Source organism: Ochlerotatus camptorhynchus, unplaced genomic scaffold (assembly GCF_037179485.1).
Source record: "Ochlerotatus camptorhynchus isolate MF236.1 unplaced genomic scaffold, CSIRO-AGI_Acam_v1.1 ptg000304l, whole genome shotgun sequence".
Lineage (NCBI taxonomy): Eukaryota > Metazoa > Arthropoda > Insecta > Diptera > Culicidae > Ochlerotatus > Ochlerotatus camptorhynchus.
In genome coordinates, this window is record NW_027040792.1 from 3813551 (window position 1) to 3834476 (window position 20926).

The 20926-nt window shown below is 42.0% G+C and overlaps 1 protein-coding gene across 1 annotated transcript; it reads left to right on the forward strand.

Moving 5' to 3' along the window:
• The first annotated feature begins 1963 nt into the window (after nt 1-1963).
• Ktl (BTB/POZ domain-containing protein Ktl) lies at nt 1964-5580 on the forward strand. The gene has a single exon (XM_065228973.1). It carries the CDS (start codon nt 2522-2524, stop codon nt 3206-3208), a length of 687 nt encoding a protein of 228 aa, XP_065085045.1. The 5' UTR covers nt 1964-2521; the 3' UTR covers nt 3209-5580.
• The last annotated feature ends 15346 nt before the right edge of the window (nt 5581-20926 follow it).

Genomic DNA, 20926 nt, shown 5'->3' on the forward strand with positions numbered 1-20926 from the left:
GAAACAAACAATAAAGCGGCCAGGCCTACTGTGTAGCGTTAAGTTAATTTTTGTGGAAGTGAATGTTTACCATGTCTACTTAATAAGTATAGACAGTGGTTAACATTTAATCCACAGGTAATCAAAGAGCGGGGACATACCGTACCAACCGCTCCGTATGCAGGATTTGAAAATAGGCTATATAAATCGTTGGGAGTGACAGAGCTAAGAAAGTTAATGTACACTCCTTGATTGTCCGATCTCCTGGGATGGAACACAGGTATTTACCCCTTGTGTTCGAGCGTACAGTCCTCCCTCCGTACAAGCGTGGACGGCACCGCCAACCCACTGCCATCCCTCAATCGATCCAGCCGACCTCAGTTGAAGGACAACAGAGAGCGGTGTGCGGACGTAACCTATACGGAGGGAATGCTGTATTCGCCTAGGTTATAGCGCCCTTGCTCGCTACTATTTTCTTCTAGCGGTTGGGACCTGAGCACTAACTCTTGTCCTAGCCCTATATGGCATATGGTTATAGCGCCATTACTCGCTTTCTGAAAAGAGAAGAAGGGAAGGGAAGGAGAGGAAAAGGACTTGGGAAAAGGAAATGCGGAATTCCTTTCCTCATTAGTATTTGTATCGTCAACTTTTATGAAAACTATATAAATCATTCTTCCTTGGTCAGAGGTATTATTACGACATTTGAATAAGATTGTCTTATCATTTCCCTAATAAAAATAACCATAAAAGAGAGCTTAACGACGTGTTCGGGGTATCATCCAAACCCTATGTGGGATGGTTTACCTATCCGAGATACAGTTCGTTTATGGTATTTGTTTATTAGGGTTGTTATTCAAAATTTAATGTTATAATGATCAACATAGCTTTGGATTATCCAATATAAATCGGTAACACTGTCCTGCAACCGATGTAGGAAGCACCAAAGAATATATATAGACAAATCTCAAAAACACAGTTTTAACTGATAGTACTTTATAAACATCAAACTGTCCAATATTGGATCCTGCCAATTATAAGCACCAGAATAAATTGCAACGGACTCACCAAATTGATCCATGAACGATGTCCTGTTACAGTGATCTCCATACTCAAGGGTTGGTTGACTGGGCTCGAAAATAGGTTTTCCTATTCTTATTATCGGACAAGCGAACCAAAAATCCTGTATGGCCAATCAGTTGATTAGTCAGATGATGAAAGCACAATTGTGGCTGAATGGATTCAGGCTGCTAAACGGAGAATCTGACCCACTTGTAAGGAACACAAAGAGCCACAAAGAACAACCAATGGTGCTAGGTTCCGAGATGATCAGTGGTTTAAGAACTCTGGGGTGGCAAATAGTTGAAGGAACACTAATTACAACTTCACAAAAGTCTAGGAGCAAAAATTGACGGCTGAAAATTTTCTAAGTCTCTCTTCGAGCACAGCTCACTACGATCATAGGAGTAACTTTTCGGTCATCAAAACAAAACTTTATTTTTCTCGGAGTGGCGCTAATGTTACTTACGACATAATGAAAATTTGCTCTTGATATGTGCTAGCAATTGTGAGGTAAACCTTTTTAGTTTCGTTGGAGACGCTTGGTCGTTTGCTTCAGATGCTTTGGTTAAAGTCAATCTGATGCATAATGAGGATTCACTATTCAGTCACATACATACCACCCTACAACACTGCCCAGCATCCGTTTGTTCATGTTGAGGAAAATCTGCTCCCCCCGTTACACGGGCTGCTGGGAGAATATCCTGCTTTTCCACTGATATCAGCCCCGAGGAAAATAGAGAGGGCCGACGGCGTGAGAGACGTACTCACACCCGCCAGAGAATCTCTCCACTCGGCGCGCATCACGGTAGGTAGGTACTTACATCCGGAAGCGACCCACCAACAACAGTGTGAAAATTTGTTGCTCCTGCGGTTTCCCCTCCATCGAGGGCAAACAGTTTTTCATTTCGATCGCGTACGGGTACGAGAACGGACACTCTGTAAGGTACTACCGCTTGGCGCGCACACACTTGGTCCGTCGTTAGCCAATCAGTCAGTCAGTGTGCAATTGAATCACTGGAATAAGTACCAGAATAGGTCAAGCTTACTCTTTAAGCTGCTCTATCCCCCCGTTCTCTATCTCTGACTGGATTGTGGTGGTGTATGCGATTGAGGAACACGCGTTCGCGTCTGTGTGTGTGCAGGTGTTGGTGGGCCCGTGAGCTAGGCGCTTAATTAGTGTTGACGACCATCGCGATATCAGGGGGTGGAAAAGAAAGTACAGGAGCAGAACCGAGCAACCTATTAGTGAGATTTTACTGGAGATTTTGGCGACGGAAGCAAAAGAGGTCCAAGTGATACGAGTGAGAAAAATATTCCTACGATTCTACTGCTATTGAAGCTTTGTAAGGATAAGTGGTAAATCAAAGCCTTTGGATAACGTTTGGATGTTGATTGGAGTGAAATCAAAGTGATCAAAGAGCAGAACCAGTCGTTGATTGAAGCAATTAGTGTGAGCTCAAAGGAAGAAGAATCCCAGTGCACGATGAGTGATTTCCCAGCGGTCATTGAGTTGAACGTCGGAGGAGTACAGTATGCGGCCAGCTTGGATACGCTCAAGTCCGAGGATGGTTCCTGGCTGCAGGAAGTGTTCGGCGGAAGTGCAGATGATGTGCCCAAGGATAGCCAAGGTCGGTTCTTCATCGACCGCGATGGGGCCTTGTTCCGATATGTGATGGAATACCTGCGGGAACCGGCCAAGTTCAAGGTGACTGCGGAGTTCCAGGATCGGGTTCGGCTTCGAAAGGAGGCGGTATTCTTCCGGTTGGCTGGTTTGGTGGAAGCTTTGACCAAGGAACCCGGCTGCATCACCATCGGCTACCGGGGTAGTTTTCAATTTGGTCGCGACGGTCTGGCGGATGTCAAGTTCCGGAAGATCACACGACTGTTGGTCCACGGACGGGTGGCGATCTGCCGGGAAGTGTTTGGTGATACGTTGAACGAGTCCCGCGATCCAGACCATGGCGGACCCGATCGCTACACGGCTCGGTTCTTCCTGAAGCACGTCTTCATCGAGCAGGCCTTCGATATGCTGCAGGACAATGGGTTCCGGTGCGTCGGGAGCTGCGGTTCCGGAACGGCCGGGTCCATCACGGAGAATCTGAAGCCCGGAGTCGATTCGGAGGAGAACCGCTGGAATCACTACAATGAGTTTGTCTTCATTCGCGACTAAGGTGGTGGTCGTTTGAAATTTTCGTTGCTGCCGGGAGGATTGGTGACCAAGAAACGAGGAGTTAAGCGATAATCTGTAGATATTATGTGATACATTAAATAACGAGGTCGGTTAGTCCGAAAGCGGAGAGATTAGATTCAGGTTACAGGATTTGTGTTCGGTTTGGGTTTTGAGTAAAATGCGAACGAGAAATCACACTGCAAAAATCAAACGTGTGACATGCATCGGTTCCGATTTCGAGTGGTTGCGGAAAGAGTGACGGAGTAGACGATTATTTATTTTTTTCGCATGGGGGGTGAGAGAAACTTGTTGAAAAGCATGACGAGTTCTGGGAATGAAAAGCCACATCATCATTATCGGTTTTATCGGCACTGCCACGGTCGGGCATGGGACGACGACTCAAATCTCGCTCTTCATCATTCTCGCCTGGCTTGTGGGACCGGGGCTCGGCATCGATCTGCGTCGGGGTCGGATAATGATGTGTGTTGAGTTGATGCTGATGGTTGGTCGAGTTTTCTGGCCGGAATGGGGGAAATCCTCCAGAGGATTTGATATATCCCGAGGCGATTTGGAAATTTGTGTTGATTGACACTAGTTGGCTCCGTCGGTCGGGGAGTGAATGGAAACGGAAAATGGGGGAGGGGAGAGATTTTCGACGATTTCCGGGCCAGTGAACTAATCCTTTTGCTGATATCGATGTTTGTTTGATGTCAGTGGTTCGAAACGGTGTGCAAATAGATGAAATGATCCCAAGTTGTTGCAACTTGATTGTAACTGGAATAAGTTGCAAACAAGTAACCACAACAGTTCAGTGGCAATTGTGCTGCTAGCGATGGCGTTAATCATATTTGACGAATCGGATGGAATGTCTGTTGTTCCTGTGTTCATAAAAAAAAAAATCACCTCATTATACCCAGAATGCTTTATTTCCATTCTCGGAAACCAAATATAATCATTTGGATTTGAAATTTTCCGATCGTCTGAATCCAGAAATGAAAAGTAAAAGTAGTAGCCAGGGCTGTCATGGTGGTTACTCATGGTTACTCCACGATTATCAGCTTGAATAGCATGCTGCGGTTGTCAGCGGCTTTCAATTTTTGCGCTGAAAGTCCAATATTTTTAAAATTTTGAAAACTCTATGTTAGGTAGTTTTATTGACATCAGAAAATTCCCTTCATCCCTATTATTTTTGGCTGCAAATAAGCTTATACAGCCAATAATTTTCGTATACAGCTAATGCTAGTCTGCAGCTAAAATTGTTTATTAGGCAGTTCTGAGAACTTCATTGATTCAAGATTTCAAGAGAATAAGAACTTCATTCAATTCCAAGAATTTCAAGGAAGTTTCGAAAACTTCATGGTTGTTCCGAGAGATACAAGAACGGCCATAATTACAGGAAAGTGATAAAATCCTTTTATTTAGTATGATGGATTTCTGAAGATCAAATAGCTTCATGGCAGCTGCATGCAATTCAGGAAACTTGGATGGAACTTTACAGTAGTTTCAAAATCACCAATTGAGTTTAAATAGCTTAAAGAAAGTTATGTGATCATCGGGACAGTTCTGAGATCTTCGGAGCAGTGCTGGGAAAATCAGGAAAACCAGCGGGAACTTCAGGTTAATTTTGAAAATTTTTAGGCAGTTCCATTAAATTCAGGTAAATGGTGAGAACCTTCTAGAAGTTTCAAATATTAAAGATAACCCAGAGAGCACCAGGGAAGGTTAGAGAAATTTATAACAAAAATTGGAAACGTCACAGAAGCTTTCAAAAATCAGGGGCGTGAAGAAAACGGAATGTTTAAATACTTTATAGATGTTCCGAAGAATGAAACGAAATACCGAGCATTTTGGAGTAGTTTTATGAAGAGACTACAATATGGTATGAGAAGTTCTGATAACTTATTTAAAAACTCTGGCTCCTCAGAGAAGTTTTCAGAACTTCAAGGCAGTTCAATGGGCTCAGGTAAACTTCAGAAGCTGTTTAAAAAAGTTTAAAAACGTCAGGAATATCCAGAGAAGTCTTTAAAACTTTTAAGAAGTTTGTTAAGTTTTAAGTTAAGATAAGTTGAGGAAAAGTGTGGAAATCAGGAGGGCTGTCCGGCGTAGTGGTTAACACTCATACCTCTCTCGCCAAAGTGGTGAGTTCAAATCTCACCCCTGAACAATTAACGAATGACCCACGAGCGTTAAAGTGACTATAATAAAAAAGTGTGGAAACTTTAAATAAAATCCAAGAACCTCATCAGAAGAATTCAGAGATCACAAGGACAGCCCCAATAGCTTCAGGAAAGTTCAGACATGTGCGGGAGGTTTATAGGTATGTAAAGGTTAGTTTCGATAAATTCAAGTCAGCTTTATAAATTTCAGAAAAACATCGAGGATCTGTAAGAAATTGTGAGAGATTATTGAAAGTTCATAACTCTTTACTGTCGTTATACGCATAAGAGTCCCACTGTGCATAAGGATTGCATAGAACATGGGACATTTATGCGTATAACGGCAGTTTAGAAGTCAAACAAAGCTTCAAACATATTTTGGGAGCTTCACAGGAGTCCAGAGATTTTCAGGGAAGTTTCTAGATTTTTGGAGCAGCTCTTTTTATTTCAGAACAGTGCCACGAATTTCAAGCGAATTGTGAGAGCTTCAGGGTAGTTTTGACAACATCAGGGATGATCAGAGAATCTCAAGGTGTTCAATTTTCATTGGTCCCATAATTATTCTACAGAAGTATCGAGAAACTTAGAGAATATAGGAAAACTTCAGCATAGTTCCGGCATTATTGTTATCTTTATTAAAGAGACTTTCGGCCATAGGCCAGTTCCAAGTTATTTAGGGAAACCATCAGGAAAATTTTGAAATTTACGGTAGTTTCATTATCGTCAAGGTTGTTCCAAGTACTTAAAATGAGAGCCGAGAACTTCACAACAGTTCCATTAATTAATTACTGGAAGTTCCGAGGAGTTTTCATCCGAGAATTCAGAAATGTTCCAAAAATTTCAGGAATATTGCGGGGTCTTAAAGGAACTTCCATAAATCTGGATACAGCTGGAATTAGGGTGAAACAGCCTTTGTAAACAATAGCTTCTCTCGTTGATTTCTCGGAATTCAAGACACGCCTACACAAACCAACATATCCATCGGGTAGGAGAAGTCTTCCTCTAGTCGATGGTGATGTCTATTTGCCAGGGAGAGCGATGATTTCCGAGAAATCATCGAGGGAAGTCATTGTATACAAAAGCTGTTACGCCCTAGTTCCAGTTCAATCTAGAAATAACATGACACTTTTTTGGAACGATAGAATCGTTCCGAGAACTTCTTAAACATTTTGAGAACTTTATCGTGATGAATTTCTTATTGACCACCCTCAAGTTCGTATCATCATTGCCCTTAAATATGAATCTGCCCAAAAAATGGTAACGATCAGCTAATCCAAACACATAAAGCAACCAAAGATACAGTCAAAACGGTTGCTCCGACTACCATGACAAACTCGCTCTGTAACACAACTCGATCGGAGCGATAGAATGATAATGATATATTGCTTGCCTGCTTTGTTGCAATATACATGGATGAGGACATAGCTTGATCTGAATCGAGAAAAGACATAAAAAAATCACAGTAACACACGTGTATCATCTTCGACTTTACTTCGTGAAGCAGCTTGCCAACAATTTACTCGTTTCCTTCTACCACCCCGAGTGAGCTGTGTCACACGGGCTGCTTCACTTGAAAAATAAGGAAGAAGATTATATCATTATTGCTTTCCACTTCTGACATAGCAATTGCATTATCATTCGGTTCGTTGATTGCTTGTCATTTTGTCATTTGGAGATATTTTTGATTCCTTGGTAACGACTGATGAAGGTATAGAGGTCGCGCAAATGATTTGAAATTTATAATGGAAGAATTTCAAAAATTTCTGATATGCTCTAACTTTGTTTTTAACTATCTACATCTCGATTATTTTTTCGAAGGGACATATCAGCTTTTGTAAACAATGCATTTAATCGACAATTTGGCGTAACTGGTAGTTCGCACATGCATACTAACACCGCTATCTGGTAGGGGACAACATCCCCTGTCTGATGGTAGTGTTAGCATGCGTGAACGAACTGCTAGTTACGCTAAATCAACGATTAAATGCATTGTTTACAAAAGCTAATAGGTCCCTTTCAAAAAGTAGTCGAGAAATGTTAATATGTTGTTGCTATGGCAATTACCAAAAAGTATTTTGTTTTTACGATCAGTTTTACAGCACATCAAGAAAGATAGAAATGTGAAAAAATTACGAAATAGTGTAAATTGACAGATGAATATGCGCCAATTTCATCACAACAGCAGGCTTGTTGATCATTGTCATGACAACCACATACTAATTGTTGACAACGTTTGGACTACTGCAACCAAAGTTAGAGCAATGTAAGTGAAAATCAATAATTTCCCATACTCATTTACTGAAATACAAATCATTTGCACGACATCTAAAACTTCATTAATCTTTACCATTTGTTGCACTGGCTCATATTTTGGGGTTATGAATTGAACTGGAGGATGGCCTATCGGGAATGCATCACTTTTCTCAAAATGAAGCTCCCTAATGTTCACACAAACAAATCTTCTGGAGACACCAAGGGGTGGGCACTCTACACACTTATTTTGCACCAACATTTTTCTCAGTGTGCCTCAAGTATGCCGCGCTGTGCCGAGACTGCCATGTCATCGGACTGATTTTATTTTTTTGATTAATTGTATGATTGGTAACCCGGTTTTTTGACAATTCAAATTTTTTTTTTGTATATCAAACCGTACGAGCTGTCGAAGACAATGGTTATCATCGATCACCATTTCCATATCAAGCTGATTGACTTCGGATCGGTGACGTTCGTACTGGAAGGGCAACTTTTTTCTACCTTCTACGGCACGACCGCGTACTGAAGTCCGGAAGTGTTGGTAGGCAACTGCTACTACTGCCATGAACTGGAAATGTGGGCTCTCTGTATGACACTGTACGTGTTGTTGTTCTTCGAGAACCCCTTCGTTGAGGAAATCCGTTGACAAGAATCCCAAAACTTGGATCACCATCCAGGAGCTACTGGAGGTGGACTGGATGATGCAGGACATCAAGTCGTCACAATATTCCTAAAATCGTTCCCTGCTAACCGTACGAAATCAATCCGTAGAAGTGCTACGTAGATGCAAATATCTGCTCCAGCCAGACGGGACTGTCCACGTCGCCGCACAGCCTTTCGATATTGGATTATGTCGATGGTGCAGATGAGGATGAGCACGTCCAATGTCGAATTAGTCAGTCAATTTATTTAAAAAAATGGTTTACTGCTATTTAATTAATATATTATTGAATTAATTTTAATGGTTTTTAAAATGTCTAGTGGCGGAGTAGCAGTGATTCTATTTTAGTCAATCCTGTACTAGTCCAGGTTGGGCGTTAAATGCTTCCTGTTGATTCGGCCGGTTGATGGTTCTGTTGGTGTGCCATATCCGCTATCGTGTATCTACACACTTAGAAAAAATCATGTAAATTTAGGTGCTCTGAGAGTGACATATACGAGCGTCAATTTTGACATAAATTTGAGTAGTCATAACAGACGCAAAATATAGCTTAATCAAACGTACTTTTCGCCGAGCAACGAACTTTTCAGTCTCGGAGCACTTAATATTACATGACATGTTTGTTTATGTCTCATCTTTTATGTCATAGATGGATTCCGTCAGGTGTAAAATTAGTTTTTTCTAAGTGTGTATGTCTGGGGCTCTACAACAGGCAATGTTAGTGAATGTTTTTGCTTCAAAATCCGTGAAACATCTGGAAGTCAATCCGTGACAGTTTCTGCACTTCTGCGTTGGCTTTCAAAGATTCATATTAAATCCACCCGGTCGTCGTCGTAATGTCGGCATCTTCCGTTGCTCCGGTTGCGGATCATAGCAGGATCATAGGCTCCGGCGAAATTATTTGTTGCGGATACGCAAAATTGTTTGCGTCAACAACCAAATTTTGACACATTCTCACTGCGAATGCGCAGAAATAATGCAGTGATGCCAGTTACTTTAGAGATCACAAAAAATATGTACCATAGGTGCCAAACAGTTCCAATGAGTGAGTCATGGTGTGCCGTACTGTGTTTTTGGCACACTGTGCTGAGTGACCTACCCCTTGGGAGACACTTTATAGCTAAAATGAAAAGGCACATTTTGCCTATTTGAAGCACAGTGCAGAGTGGTTAATGGGGGGTAAGCACGAGAAATATAGGATCTCATCTACTAGGATTTTGGGCTAGTGCTAAGGTTGTTGTGTTGGGTAATAAGACGTGATAGTTACAAGTTCATAAGTTGTCCAGGCCGCTAGTGTCCAGGCTTCTAGAAAAGGACAGATATTTACAGAATATGGCGAGAAATGACAATCGGTTGTTTCAAAACCTTGTTAGATCATGTCCATCCATTGATTAGCATTGTGATCCAGCAGTGATATTATGGGAAACATTCGTTTGCAAATATTGTTAAAATGATGATAATTGCAAGCAGCCTTAGGCTGGGGGTTAGAAGGTGATAACTCTATTGCAGTTCCGACAACCCATTTCAGACTGTCTGGCGAGTTACGCCTATTTCGAGGCCACTTTCACAAGCCCCGCATGTAAATACTACCGATATCAAATGGATAAGGGTACTGTAAACACACTTCCAGATCTTGAAACATGCTGTTTCTAGATCTCGCACGAATTTAGTAGTAGTGGGAAATACATTTTTTGTAATTGATTTATAATAAGAACGAGCTCACCAAGCTCCGGTGTAGGGAAACTCCTTCTTTTTAACTCACTTTAATCGACAAAACATCGAGTTTCATTATGTGTTGTGTACAAACAATCTCTTCCACCGAATAAAAGGTAGCACTCAGAATTAAAAACGATGCAGAAATCACACGCCTTTAAAAATTTCTTTCGCGGGTATCGTACAGAAGACAGAGCGCTAGCGCAGCAGAAAATTCAACCGAGGCGTCGTGTCAGCAACTCAAGTACGCGAACCAATATTTTGTCACCGAACTTTCACAATTATTCACAATATTCTTCATTGGATGATTATCCATTCAATTGATCAGTTAACACTATCGAAAATGGGTTCTGCTTTAATACAAGATCAAAAGTACTTGAAAACACACAAAATCTACAGACGGTGAAAGCAAAATCACGGAGCCTACTGCGCATGCTTATCCTTCCATTGATTAGCTTTGTGGTGCAAAACTTTACCAATTGGGTTGTTTAGGGGTATTGTAGAAAATACATATTCGTAATCAGCATTAACAATGGAACCGAAATCACAAGTTTCATCAATTGGGTTTTTTTTTATTTTTGAAAAAAATAACAGTTTTGAAAGAACTTTGTTTACTGAGCACAACGATATTTTTTCGAATGGAAAGACTTTCATCAAGACTTTTTAGTCAAGATTCAAAGCTACACACGTAGAAATGACTAATGAACGCTAATGAACTAATAACGCTATGAACTAATGAACGAATGAACGTGAACGCAACTGACTTCCGGTATATATGGTTGTGTGTGTAAAGTATGAATGTAAAATTAGGTACAAGCGTGAGCCACACACTTAGAAATATCTAATTTTACACATGACGGAATCCATCTTTGACATAAAGGATCAGACGTAAACAAATATTTCATGTAAAATTAAGTGCTCCGAGACTGAAAAGTTCGTTACTCGAGGAAAAGTACGTTTGATTGAGTTATTATGACTCAATTTTATGTCTTAATAGACGCTCGTATATGTCAGTCTCATACCACCTAATGGCGGAAAGCTACAACTCGGAACCGCTTTTAATACCGGCCCTGATTGAAGGATATGCCAAATGATTGTTAAGGATCATATTGATTAACATCGCCGTCGACACCATAACAACCTGACACGGGTGATCAGAATTTAATCCTAGGATAATACCGGATAATACAACCATAAAAGATTCACCTCTCTGTAATCTCACACATCGCAATGCACAAATGTCGACCTCCTTGGTGTTGAGGCAATCGAGTAGCTCTCTATACTTGTTCGTCAGCGAGCAAGCGTTCCAATTTGCAATTTTATAGCTTCACGGTCCATACTTGGTGACGAGTGATCAGGCATACCAAAAGTACCGCCTCATGACAGTATTCCAACGGCTGTCGCTTTCTTTTTCCTACGACAGCCTTGAGATTGAGCTATAAGCGACAGCCCACAGTGAGGCTGTTATACGACATGCAACGTTGCCGTCTTGTGCAGTACACGACAGCTCGTTCTTAAGTGAACCCTACACGATTGCTTTTATTGACAATAATCGTATTGTCAATACATTCTATATTGACGTCAATACATCGAGATTGACAATATTACTGAATTCACATCATCAATATTATTGTCAATAATTCCCCTTCGCGTCAATATATTGATGCGTGTGGGGTTTGCTTTAGTCATGTATTTTGTTCGTTCGGCTATGACAGCCTCGGATGGTCATTCGTAACGTTCCTCGTCCATACAACAAGCAGTCCGTCAAACTGCCGATTCGTTGCTGCTGGCTTTGAAATTTTGTTTGTATGTCGTAAGACTGCTACTACACTACCAGTGTTGCGCCGGAGCTCGTTCGGTTGATATCACGTTCGTGCTGCCCATTGCAAAATTTTCATCCGATATTTTTTTAAAAACGCACGGTCTCCGGCGAAAAATATAAGCCTACCCGACACCAACCTGACTTCTACCAAACCCCAACCCGATGTTGGCCCGACTTTGCCCGACATAAACACATAATTGACCCGACATCGACCCGACATTTGGCCGACGTCGACCGTAAATTGACCTTACATTGATCCGACATCGGGCCGACATATCTGTTCGGGATCATTCTTCTGGGTTTCTTCCATACTCTACTGCCGTATATTAATTGTATATAATGTCTCGTGACAGCCTTTTCGTGACAGCCACTTGGGTAAGCTGAGGGATGTCGTCGGTTTGTGAAGGCTGTTATGACGACAGAAACATTGAGAACCTGGTCATAAAGAAATGTATAAATACAGCCCATTCGGTTCACTACGTTCCAAGCACGATGATTTTAGCAAAGCGGGTATAGATGCGATGTTCTAATACAGCTTTCATTCGTTGGTGCGTGCGCTGTTGCCAATACACTTCGAATTCAGATCTGAACGTACGGTAGCAAGCGGTAGTAAAGCACACAAAGCAACAGTCAATTCAGGTATAAACCAACTGTCGCGAGGAGGCTGTACTTTTTGGAAGCTGTTCCGATCGAGTCTTGCAGGTGCGCAGGATGACGATCACCTCTGCAACCCGCGTTACTAGTTCCTCCGGTGTAAACGTGTGAACTGAATCGCCTGAGGCAACACGGGCATACGGTAGTCCAGGCGCCGAGGCAGAAACATGATTTGGAATCAGGCGACGAAGCTGGATTGCCGGGTATTGTTCAACAGTGATGGCTGGTAGTGTACGTTTGTTTCGATGCCGGCCTGGTTGGTTGCTAGTAGCCACCTTCTTCCTGATGTTGATGAATTCAGTGTGGCACGGTGAGTACCGCTGAAATTGACGCACTTCGGTTCGATGTCATCAGCTTGAGCACAAGTCACCGTCGAGTGGGCCATAGAGGTTCCGAACGAGTCTTCGTCACAGCTCCAGCTAAACACTAGCAATCACTTGCGTTAGATTTCACGATGGCTCCTTTTCGATGGCGTTGAAAAAGTGTGACACTACTATTCGCCGAGTTTCTATTCACATCGTTTCAATAGCGTTCTATGGACCGTCGTCCAAAATGTTCGCGCGACACTGTAATTTCTGGTTCTTTCGGGTGGTTACTGTACACACTTATTTCGTGCCAACTTTTTTCCCAGTGTACCTCACGTGTGCCGGCAGTGCCGAGAGCACCAGTCATCGGACTGATTTTGTTTGTTTGTGAAAAAATGGGAATGTTAGGCAACCCGGTTAATTTGACAGTTTTAATGTTATGTGGAAGACAACAGGCAGTGGAATCCGAGCGGAGCACCCCAGATGGACAAGCCGATACTGGACAAAGTGGCCCTCGATCAAGTTTCTCCAACCGCTCGACATCGAAACGCATCTAATGGCATTCTAAATTTTCAGCCGCTGGGGAAAGCTGGCTCACGATATCGATGCCGTTTGTGCGATTCGGTTGTACACCATTTTGTTAAGCAAAATGGTTGGCAATGAAATTGACGAAAGCGTGCAGCTGGTCATCGATCAGACACGGCAAATGCTCTTCCGGGGATCTAAATCGGCTGCCGAGATCAATGATGGCTACCTGGCAGCGAACCGGGATAACGCGGATGCACGGTTCGAGATGGCCAAGGACAGAAGAAACGTGACGAATCTTGTTGTCTACCAATGTCAGTGTTGCTTACATCGGCGAATTTGAAGACGGAGCAACTGGAGAAAGTGACGAAAATGTTTCTGCAGCTAAAGGCTGGTTCCTTCAGCGGTGTCACTGAGAAGCAGTTAAATACTTTCATAAATTTCAAATGCGATTCCCATTACGGACGTGTTCGCCGATGTTGCTACTCTCGTCACCACTGGCATCTTCAGCTTCGGTCACTACCAGTACCGCCGGAACGACCCCGGAAGCTAACATGCTACAATTACAGTAAAATAAAGACCAACCAAAACTAGACGATTTCAATATAAACCGAAACACAACACACTATAAGTGAACCGAGAAGTGATCTGCTGGTCTGAGTTTCTCTGGTATATTCAATTAGAGGATGTTTCTTAATAAACAACACGTAATGTTGTGAACAACTTCATTGACCAGCAGTGCTCCCATTTTATTAACAACAATCCAATACCTGCGAGATTGTGCCGAAGTTGGGTCGATGGATATGCCCAAGCTGTGGCGAATATTATTCCGGCACAATGTGCTGAGTAACTTAACCCGTTGACTTTTGATTAAAATGTGACAGATGGAAAGTTATCGATTAACCCTGCTATCCGAGCGTGGTTATTTCTGACAGACAAGAAGTTAAATTTTGACAACCGTGGCTGAGTTCTGCTCGAAAACCGGCAAATGGTCCGCAGCCTATATGTCCGGTCTATAATCAGGTAAAAAATTACTGCTCGGTTTCACGACGAGTCACTCCGATCATCCTGATCGTAGCTCGAATGTGTTTTTTTGATTTAACGTTCCGAGCATTAGTCCGTCAGCTGTTCTCTCAGCGCAGTATCGATTGCCCTGGTTTTGATGAATTTACTGCAACTGATGGTGTACTGCTTCGGATAGGCATTAGGATGTGCGCTGGTTTAGGAGAATCTATGGCGTGTCTTGGCTGAAAATTCATGGTTGAGTTTATCCGCATCTAAAAATTGCAATATGTCAACAACAATGATTTGACAGCAGAAATAGTACAGTGTTGCCAGTTACTTCAAAGGAAAATATTTATTCATGGGTGTCAATGAGTGTGCCCAGGTGTGCCCAACTGTATTTATGACACACTGTGCGGAGTGACCAACCCCTTGGAAACACTATAAAAAACGCGGCGGACTAGAATTTTCAACACTTGTTTTATTACGCGAACAGAGAACACTTTATTTTGCGGTACTGAAAGACGTGTATGTCACACGACGGTTTATTAATTTCTATTTTCTATGCGCACTATCAGCTGATCAGCTACAGGCCAGTTCGCACACAACTGTCATCTATCGATCGTTTCCTAAAGTGAAGCAGACCGAGAGCCTACGTGAAGATAACGAAGATAACAGCAGTGGCGAACTATGTGGAACATATTTGGTTACTCATTTGTCCACAAGAATCCGATCGACTTTGTTCATTTGTCAACTTGTCACTCCGAACATAGTTTACCCATTTTTGGGTAGGTTTAATTTTGACCGATCTGGGTGGATTCTACCCAAATTTGGGTAGTTTTTAAATAGCATGTACCCTTAAAGAACCCAATGTTGGTGCACTGGAACTATTTTGCGATTACATCAGCCAAAATCACCATCTTAGCGCCCCTCAGTCTTTATGTGGGAGCGAGCTGTCAAAATAGATTTAAAATCGTTCTGCTCAGAAAACGAAGCTCTTACAGATGATGCGGTATGTTTATCGAAATTAAATAGCTCAATTGGTGGCATTAGCGTACATTAAGGCTTTGAACCATTTAGCGGATTTTTTAACTTTTGGTTAAAATTTGACAGGTGGAAAGATATCGATTAACCCTGCTTTCCGAGGTTGGTTATTTCTGACAGACAGGAAGTTAAATTTTGACAACCGTGGTTGAGTTCTGCTCGAAAACCGATCGATCAGTTACACAGGGATTTTCGAACATAAGAAATAACTTTTGAAATGTCACTTTTAACGAAGACAACAAATCAAGAAGACTGGCAGCTCTTCCATTTTCTCATACGAACGCTATGAGACATGTACAAACGCTTCATCTGCCGCTCAAAGGTAAATACTTCGAACGAATTTGATAGCAAAGATTACATCCTCAGAAGAAGTGTTTGTGTATTTGCCCATTTTTCTATGCATTGCTTCCACCTTCAATCAAGCGCAGCTCTACTGTATCTGTCGCTTGGATTCTGACAAAGTTGCCAGTCTTCTTGATTTATTGTCTTCGCTTTTAACCACGAACCCAACTCCTCTTTAACGAGGTGAGAATGAACATTTGGTTACTCTACAAAGTAGTAGCTCCTTCCAATGACATCCAACGCATATTATCCGATGTCCGTCCAATGACTAGTCATAACATTTTCGCAAGTAGACAGCACCGACTTCTCCTCTGATGCATGGCTTTATGGCCACCCACCCAATCAATTAACCGCCCAGAAAGCAATCCCCATCGATCGATTTTGGTTATGGTTCAGTTCATCCAATAAGAGAAAGAGAGAGAGAGAGAGATGACAACAACAATAAACCGACAGATAAATCGAAAACAGATAAACGTCAATTTGTCTCTCATGGGAAAACACACCCAATACGAACGAGATTGAAATTGATATCCTTGGAACGGAAAAGGGACCTGGCCGGTTCACCTGGAAAGACGACTCTGACTGGTACATCATCACAGTTGAACTCGAACGTCATTCCGATTCTTCCACCACCCAGCACGAAGAGAAGATGCATGACCAGAAGGGATAGGTAGCTGCTTGACTCCGTTGATCAAAACGAATAAAGATGAGTGGATTTAAATATAAAAGCGAATTGAATTTTACTGCCACTTTTTTTTTTTTGCTTGCATCGTTCTACATCTTTTTAAAACCGATGTACGTCAGCATATCCTCCATTACACATTTCCTTTTCGACTCGCCATTACCCGTTACGCTTATTGCATCCTGATGGATGCCCGAATGGAAATCGTGAGGAATTTCTGAAAGTTTTGCCGATCAGTTACGAATGGTGAATTTTTTTTTTCGAATAATATCGAACTTGAAGTATTTGAAGGTGACATTAGGTTGTGACACCAGCGAAAATAAATTACCATTTTCTACTCGGGACACCCCGTTACCGCTAGCGACCCTGAGATTGAGATTCATCCCTCAAAAATGATGCATACACACACACAATCACAGCCTGTTGTACGCCGAGTGGACCTTCTTGCTTGCCCGCCCTAGGCGGAGGAACTCTGTGCAGAGCCAAAGAATAAAAAGCGAAATGATGAATAATGGATCCGGGAGAACTTGACCCGAGCTGCCTTCCGGCCCACCAACCAAAGCTGAGCAAAAGCTTACAACGCCAGGGCTTGTTGGGTATGACGGTGGTGGAATGTAAACAGAAGATAGGAAGAAAAACGAAAAATCGATTTCCAAGGGATTTTTCTTGTTGCTGGTGCGTGCAGATGGGCGATTCCTTTCCCATCCGTCTCGCAGGGATAATGCGTCCCGCCTGTTTCACTTGTGGCGTTGATTGAGTAGATCAACGAACGACCTATCCCTCGAGGGGCGGGTCTTGAAAGTGGTGGAATACAAATTAAAGCCATAACCATTCCTTTTGGTTTTTTTGTTTGTTAGTTCCGTATTAGGTGGGGTCAAAATGACGACCTTCGCGGAATCAATTGCTGTCACTTAGGGCAGGGGGTTTGGCAGTCTTTATGCTTCTCAAGTAGGTCTTATGGCTGAAATTGAAATTTTCTATTCGATTCGTTTCATTCTGCTACAAATCGACCTTGTTGAATAATCGAACCCCTGCACTAAATGCGAAGATATGATCAAAACGGAGAACATTGATTTTACAGAGCCATGGCACTGATAGGTGGATCAATCCTAGGTTGTTTTCACCATCTCAAACACGCTCAGGGAAGAGGAAAATGCTAAAACATCGAATGGAAAGGACGAGAAAGCTTCAATAAATGCTAATTAATTTTCCCCTAAAGCGTTATCTTTGCCGAGGGATGTCCCCAATCCTTTTGCATTCTTTGGTCGAGTGTTTAATGCTGAATGGGAAGGATCATCGTCTCAAAATGGATGTTGCCGGCACGAGTGAAAAGCAGTTATTGCCGGTGAAAGATTGATTTTCATGTCGATTAATTGGAAATCGATTTGTTGGTGCAAATCTAAATTGAAAGTAACTTAAACAAAGTTATGAAAATATGTTCAAAGTGATAAATGAAACTTTTCAAACATATAGATTGATTGATTGTCGTGATTGTGGTCGGTAAATATCCTAAGAAGAGTTGCAACCTGACCGCACAGTTAACTTTATGGTTGATTAAAGGCTAACTATGCCTTTTGAAAATCAATGAGTTTATTGTTGGCTGAATTAGCTTCTAATATTTGGTAAGGTTAAATTTTAATATTAAATCCATAATTTCATAGCATCATGTATATGGAGGACGTCCCGTTCTTCCCGGCCATGTTTCCAGTGTTGTCCTGAAACTTTGCTGAACCTCCATTGCTGTGACGATAGATCAAAGAAGCTTGCCGTAACTATTTAACTGATTCGAGATTCGACTAGTGCCATTCTGAACTATCACAGTTCGACCTAATCGTCCATTTTTGGCTTATCGAGCAGAAAACATCAAATATATATTGCATTTACGATTTAAGGCGTATACGATTCAATTATACGTTTGGTACGCGACTTTACTTTGCAAACGCTACTTCACAAAGTCTTTAGGAGTTCAAAGAATCAATATTGATTCCCTTTGTTCTCAAACACAAAAGATGCACTTCGAGCGAATCAATTTTCCCTTTCCATTTTTGCCTTTATCCAAACGATGAACTCATTTCAATGACGTTCCCATGTGTTTGTACGGAATTGAAACCAGCAGGCCGAATTTGGAATCAAGATGCCGTGTTGTATTCTTAACAAAATATCAAGGGGTTAGTCACTCAGCACAATGTGCCGAAACTAGATTCGGCACAGCTAAGGCACATTTATCGGCTCATTCCCGGCATACTCTCGTAGCTATCAGATTATAATTCTAATAAAGTGGGAGCACTTCGACAACTGTCATTTACATGTACGTTAACTGTCATTTACGTGTACGTTAACAAACGTGTTTCGAGTTTTTTGAGTTATATTTCTTTTTGCAAGGTTCTGCGGATAGATACCCTGGAAAATCTTCACCAGAACAATCTCCATTACTGGTTGGCTCGGAAGCATGTCCCAAATTCCGCCAAAAGCTATTGCAAGCCATAGCCACTTGTTATTCCACGTCCAGATATGCCGTGACAACTTGTTTCTCCGGCAGTTTGTCGCCGTTCGCCAATGCCATTGACAGGGTCAAATACCCATTCATTCTATTACACTCAACGCAACCCCCGGGATGCTTTATTCTCTTCAACCAACTTCACGCAACGAAAACTAAATTTTAACATTTATGCTCCGAGACTGAAAAGTTCGAAAGTACGTTTGATTGAGCTGAATTTCTCGTCTATTATGACTCAATTTTATGTCAAAATTTACACTCTCAGAGCACCTAAATTTACATCAATTTTTTAAAGTGTGTATGGCATTGTTCGGTTTGTGATCGAACGAAAGCACTTCCAGCTTCCTGTTATGCACGCGATTGCCTACGAATTCCTAGCATTTGCATCGTGCAATCGTTTTTACCATAAATACAACAGCCGTCGAACCGGTCACCTGTTTCTTCGATCAGCACAGCCTCGTCGATATCCAAAAAGCCTTGTTGCTGAGCCGTCTTCAAGTCGTCCCTGTACATCGGCCGTTAAGTCACCGACGAACCTGACATGCCACAGGAGCATTTCGTTTGTCCACAATTCGAATTGTCAGACGAGCGATTCGAACTTTCAAACGGGCGATAAGATCTGTCAAACGAGGTGAGACGCAAACCAAGGCAATATAAATTATACATGGGTTCGTGTTCTTGCTCATGGTATGACGCGATCAGATGAGTAGATGTCGGTAGTGTTTAACGTATTTTAAATATGGCGTCTTGGGCACGGTTCGTCGGTGGTTAAGTCCCAAACTTGTGCAGGTTCGCGTCGGCATACTGGAAAACGTTGGTGTGGAACTTCATATTGGTCACCCTTAAAATCACCCAACACGGAGCGGTTGGAGATGCTGATACACTTTTTTAATAGAAACTAAGCGATCGATTCAGCATCTGGTGGTGCATAGGACAACCTCAAAAAGAGTGTTGTGAGTGTTGCCATAAGACATAGGAAGCGGAACACTTTTTCACTTTTCCTGATAAACTGATTCATCTGAGATGCTCCAAACTTGATGTACAGTTGAAAAATTGAATTCTGTATCGTTTTTGCGAGAATCCTGCTGGTGTTCAAGAATATTTTTGTTGAGAAAAATTGAAAATTAGAATAAGTACTGCAATAGTGGTTATGCTTTTCCGGATTTCTTGTGCGTGAATAGTTGAGGTACACATCAGTTCAGATCTGTGGAAAATCATAAAATAAGACAATAACCGATGGAAATTGGCAAGATGTTCAATGAAAAATGCTTTAATTTGCGTTGTTAAAAATTATTATTCTATTGTAAACAAACGGTTTGGTTGACGTTTCCTCTCGAACTCGCCTGGCAGCCTCTACATTGGTGGTGCATTAAAAAGGCCTATTGTCCCGCCGAGTGCTGGCTGTAGAAAGGTAAAGATGCTGACTCGCAACGAGTGAGCTGCCATTGCTCGAAGTACAATGAACACGTTGTTCAAGTGTGGCACCACCGTGGCCATCGTACACGGCAAAGAAGACCGTTCACGGACCATTCGGTAGTGAGAGAATGTGACAGAGTTTGACCAATGGTTGGTTTTGATGCCTTGATGCAGGGTTGATCGAAAAAGTGCGAAGACGATCCAGCGGTTAGATAAGTTGCAGCTGATCCCCTTGCTGTTATTCAATTGGAAGCTAATCTCAGCTTCACCGTTGTCCTTATCTTTGAGCTCAATCTAAAACAGTAGCAACAATGAAAGAGCATTCTTTCTCGTTTCGATACGGAGAGATAATTCTCCTGCAACAGCTTCCAATTGGAATATTTGCTCCGGTCAAAGCTCTAGGGTAGATCATGAATTTGTGTGCCGAAGCAATTCGTAGGTAAATCCAGTTAAAAATACAGAAAGTGATTGTAGAAAAAAAGGGATATTAATTTTCCTGGGCGAAGCGAATGTGTATACAGTGCCTTCCCGTTTTTGGCAACACGACGTCATCAACAAATTCATTCTTCAAATTTGTGTAGCGCATTCTGGCATTTCAAGTAGAAAGGATCCCCAAAGAGGGGTCAAGTGATATCAGAAATGAAAT

Bases quoted from the DNA above. Each gene is read 5' to 3' on its own strand.
- Ktl (XM_065228973.1), top strand. From the start codon at position 2,522: ATGAGTGATTTCCCAGCGGTCATTGAGTTGAACGTCGGAGGAGTACAG.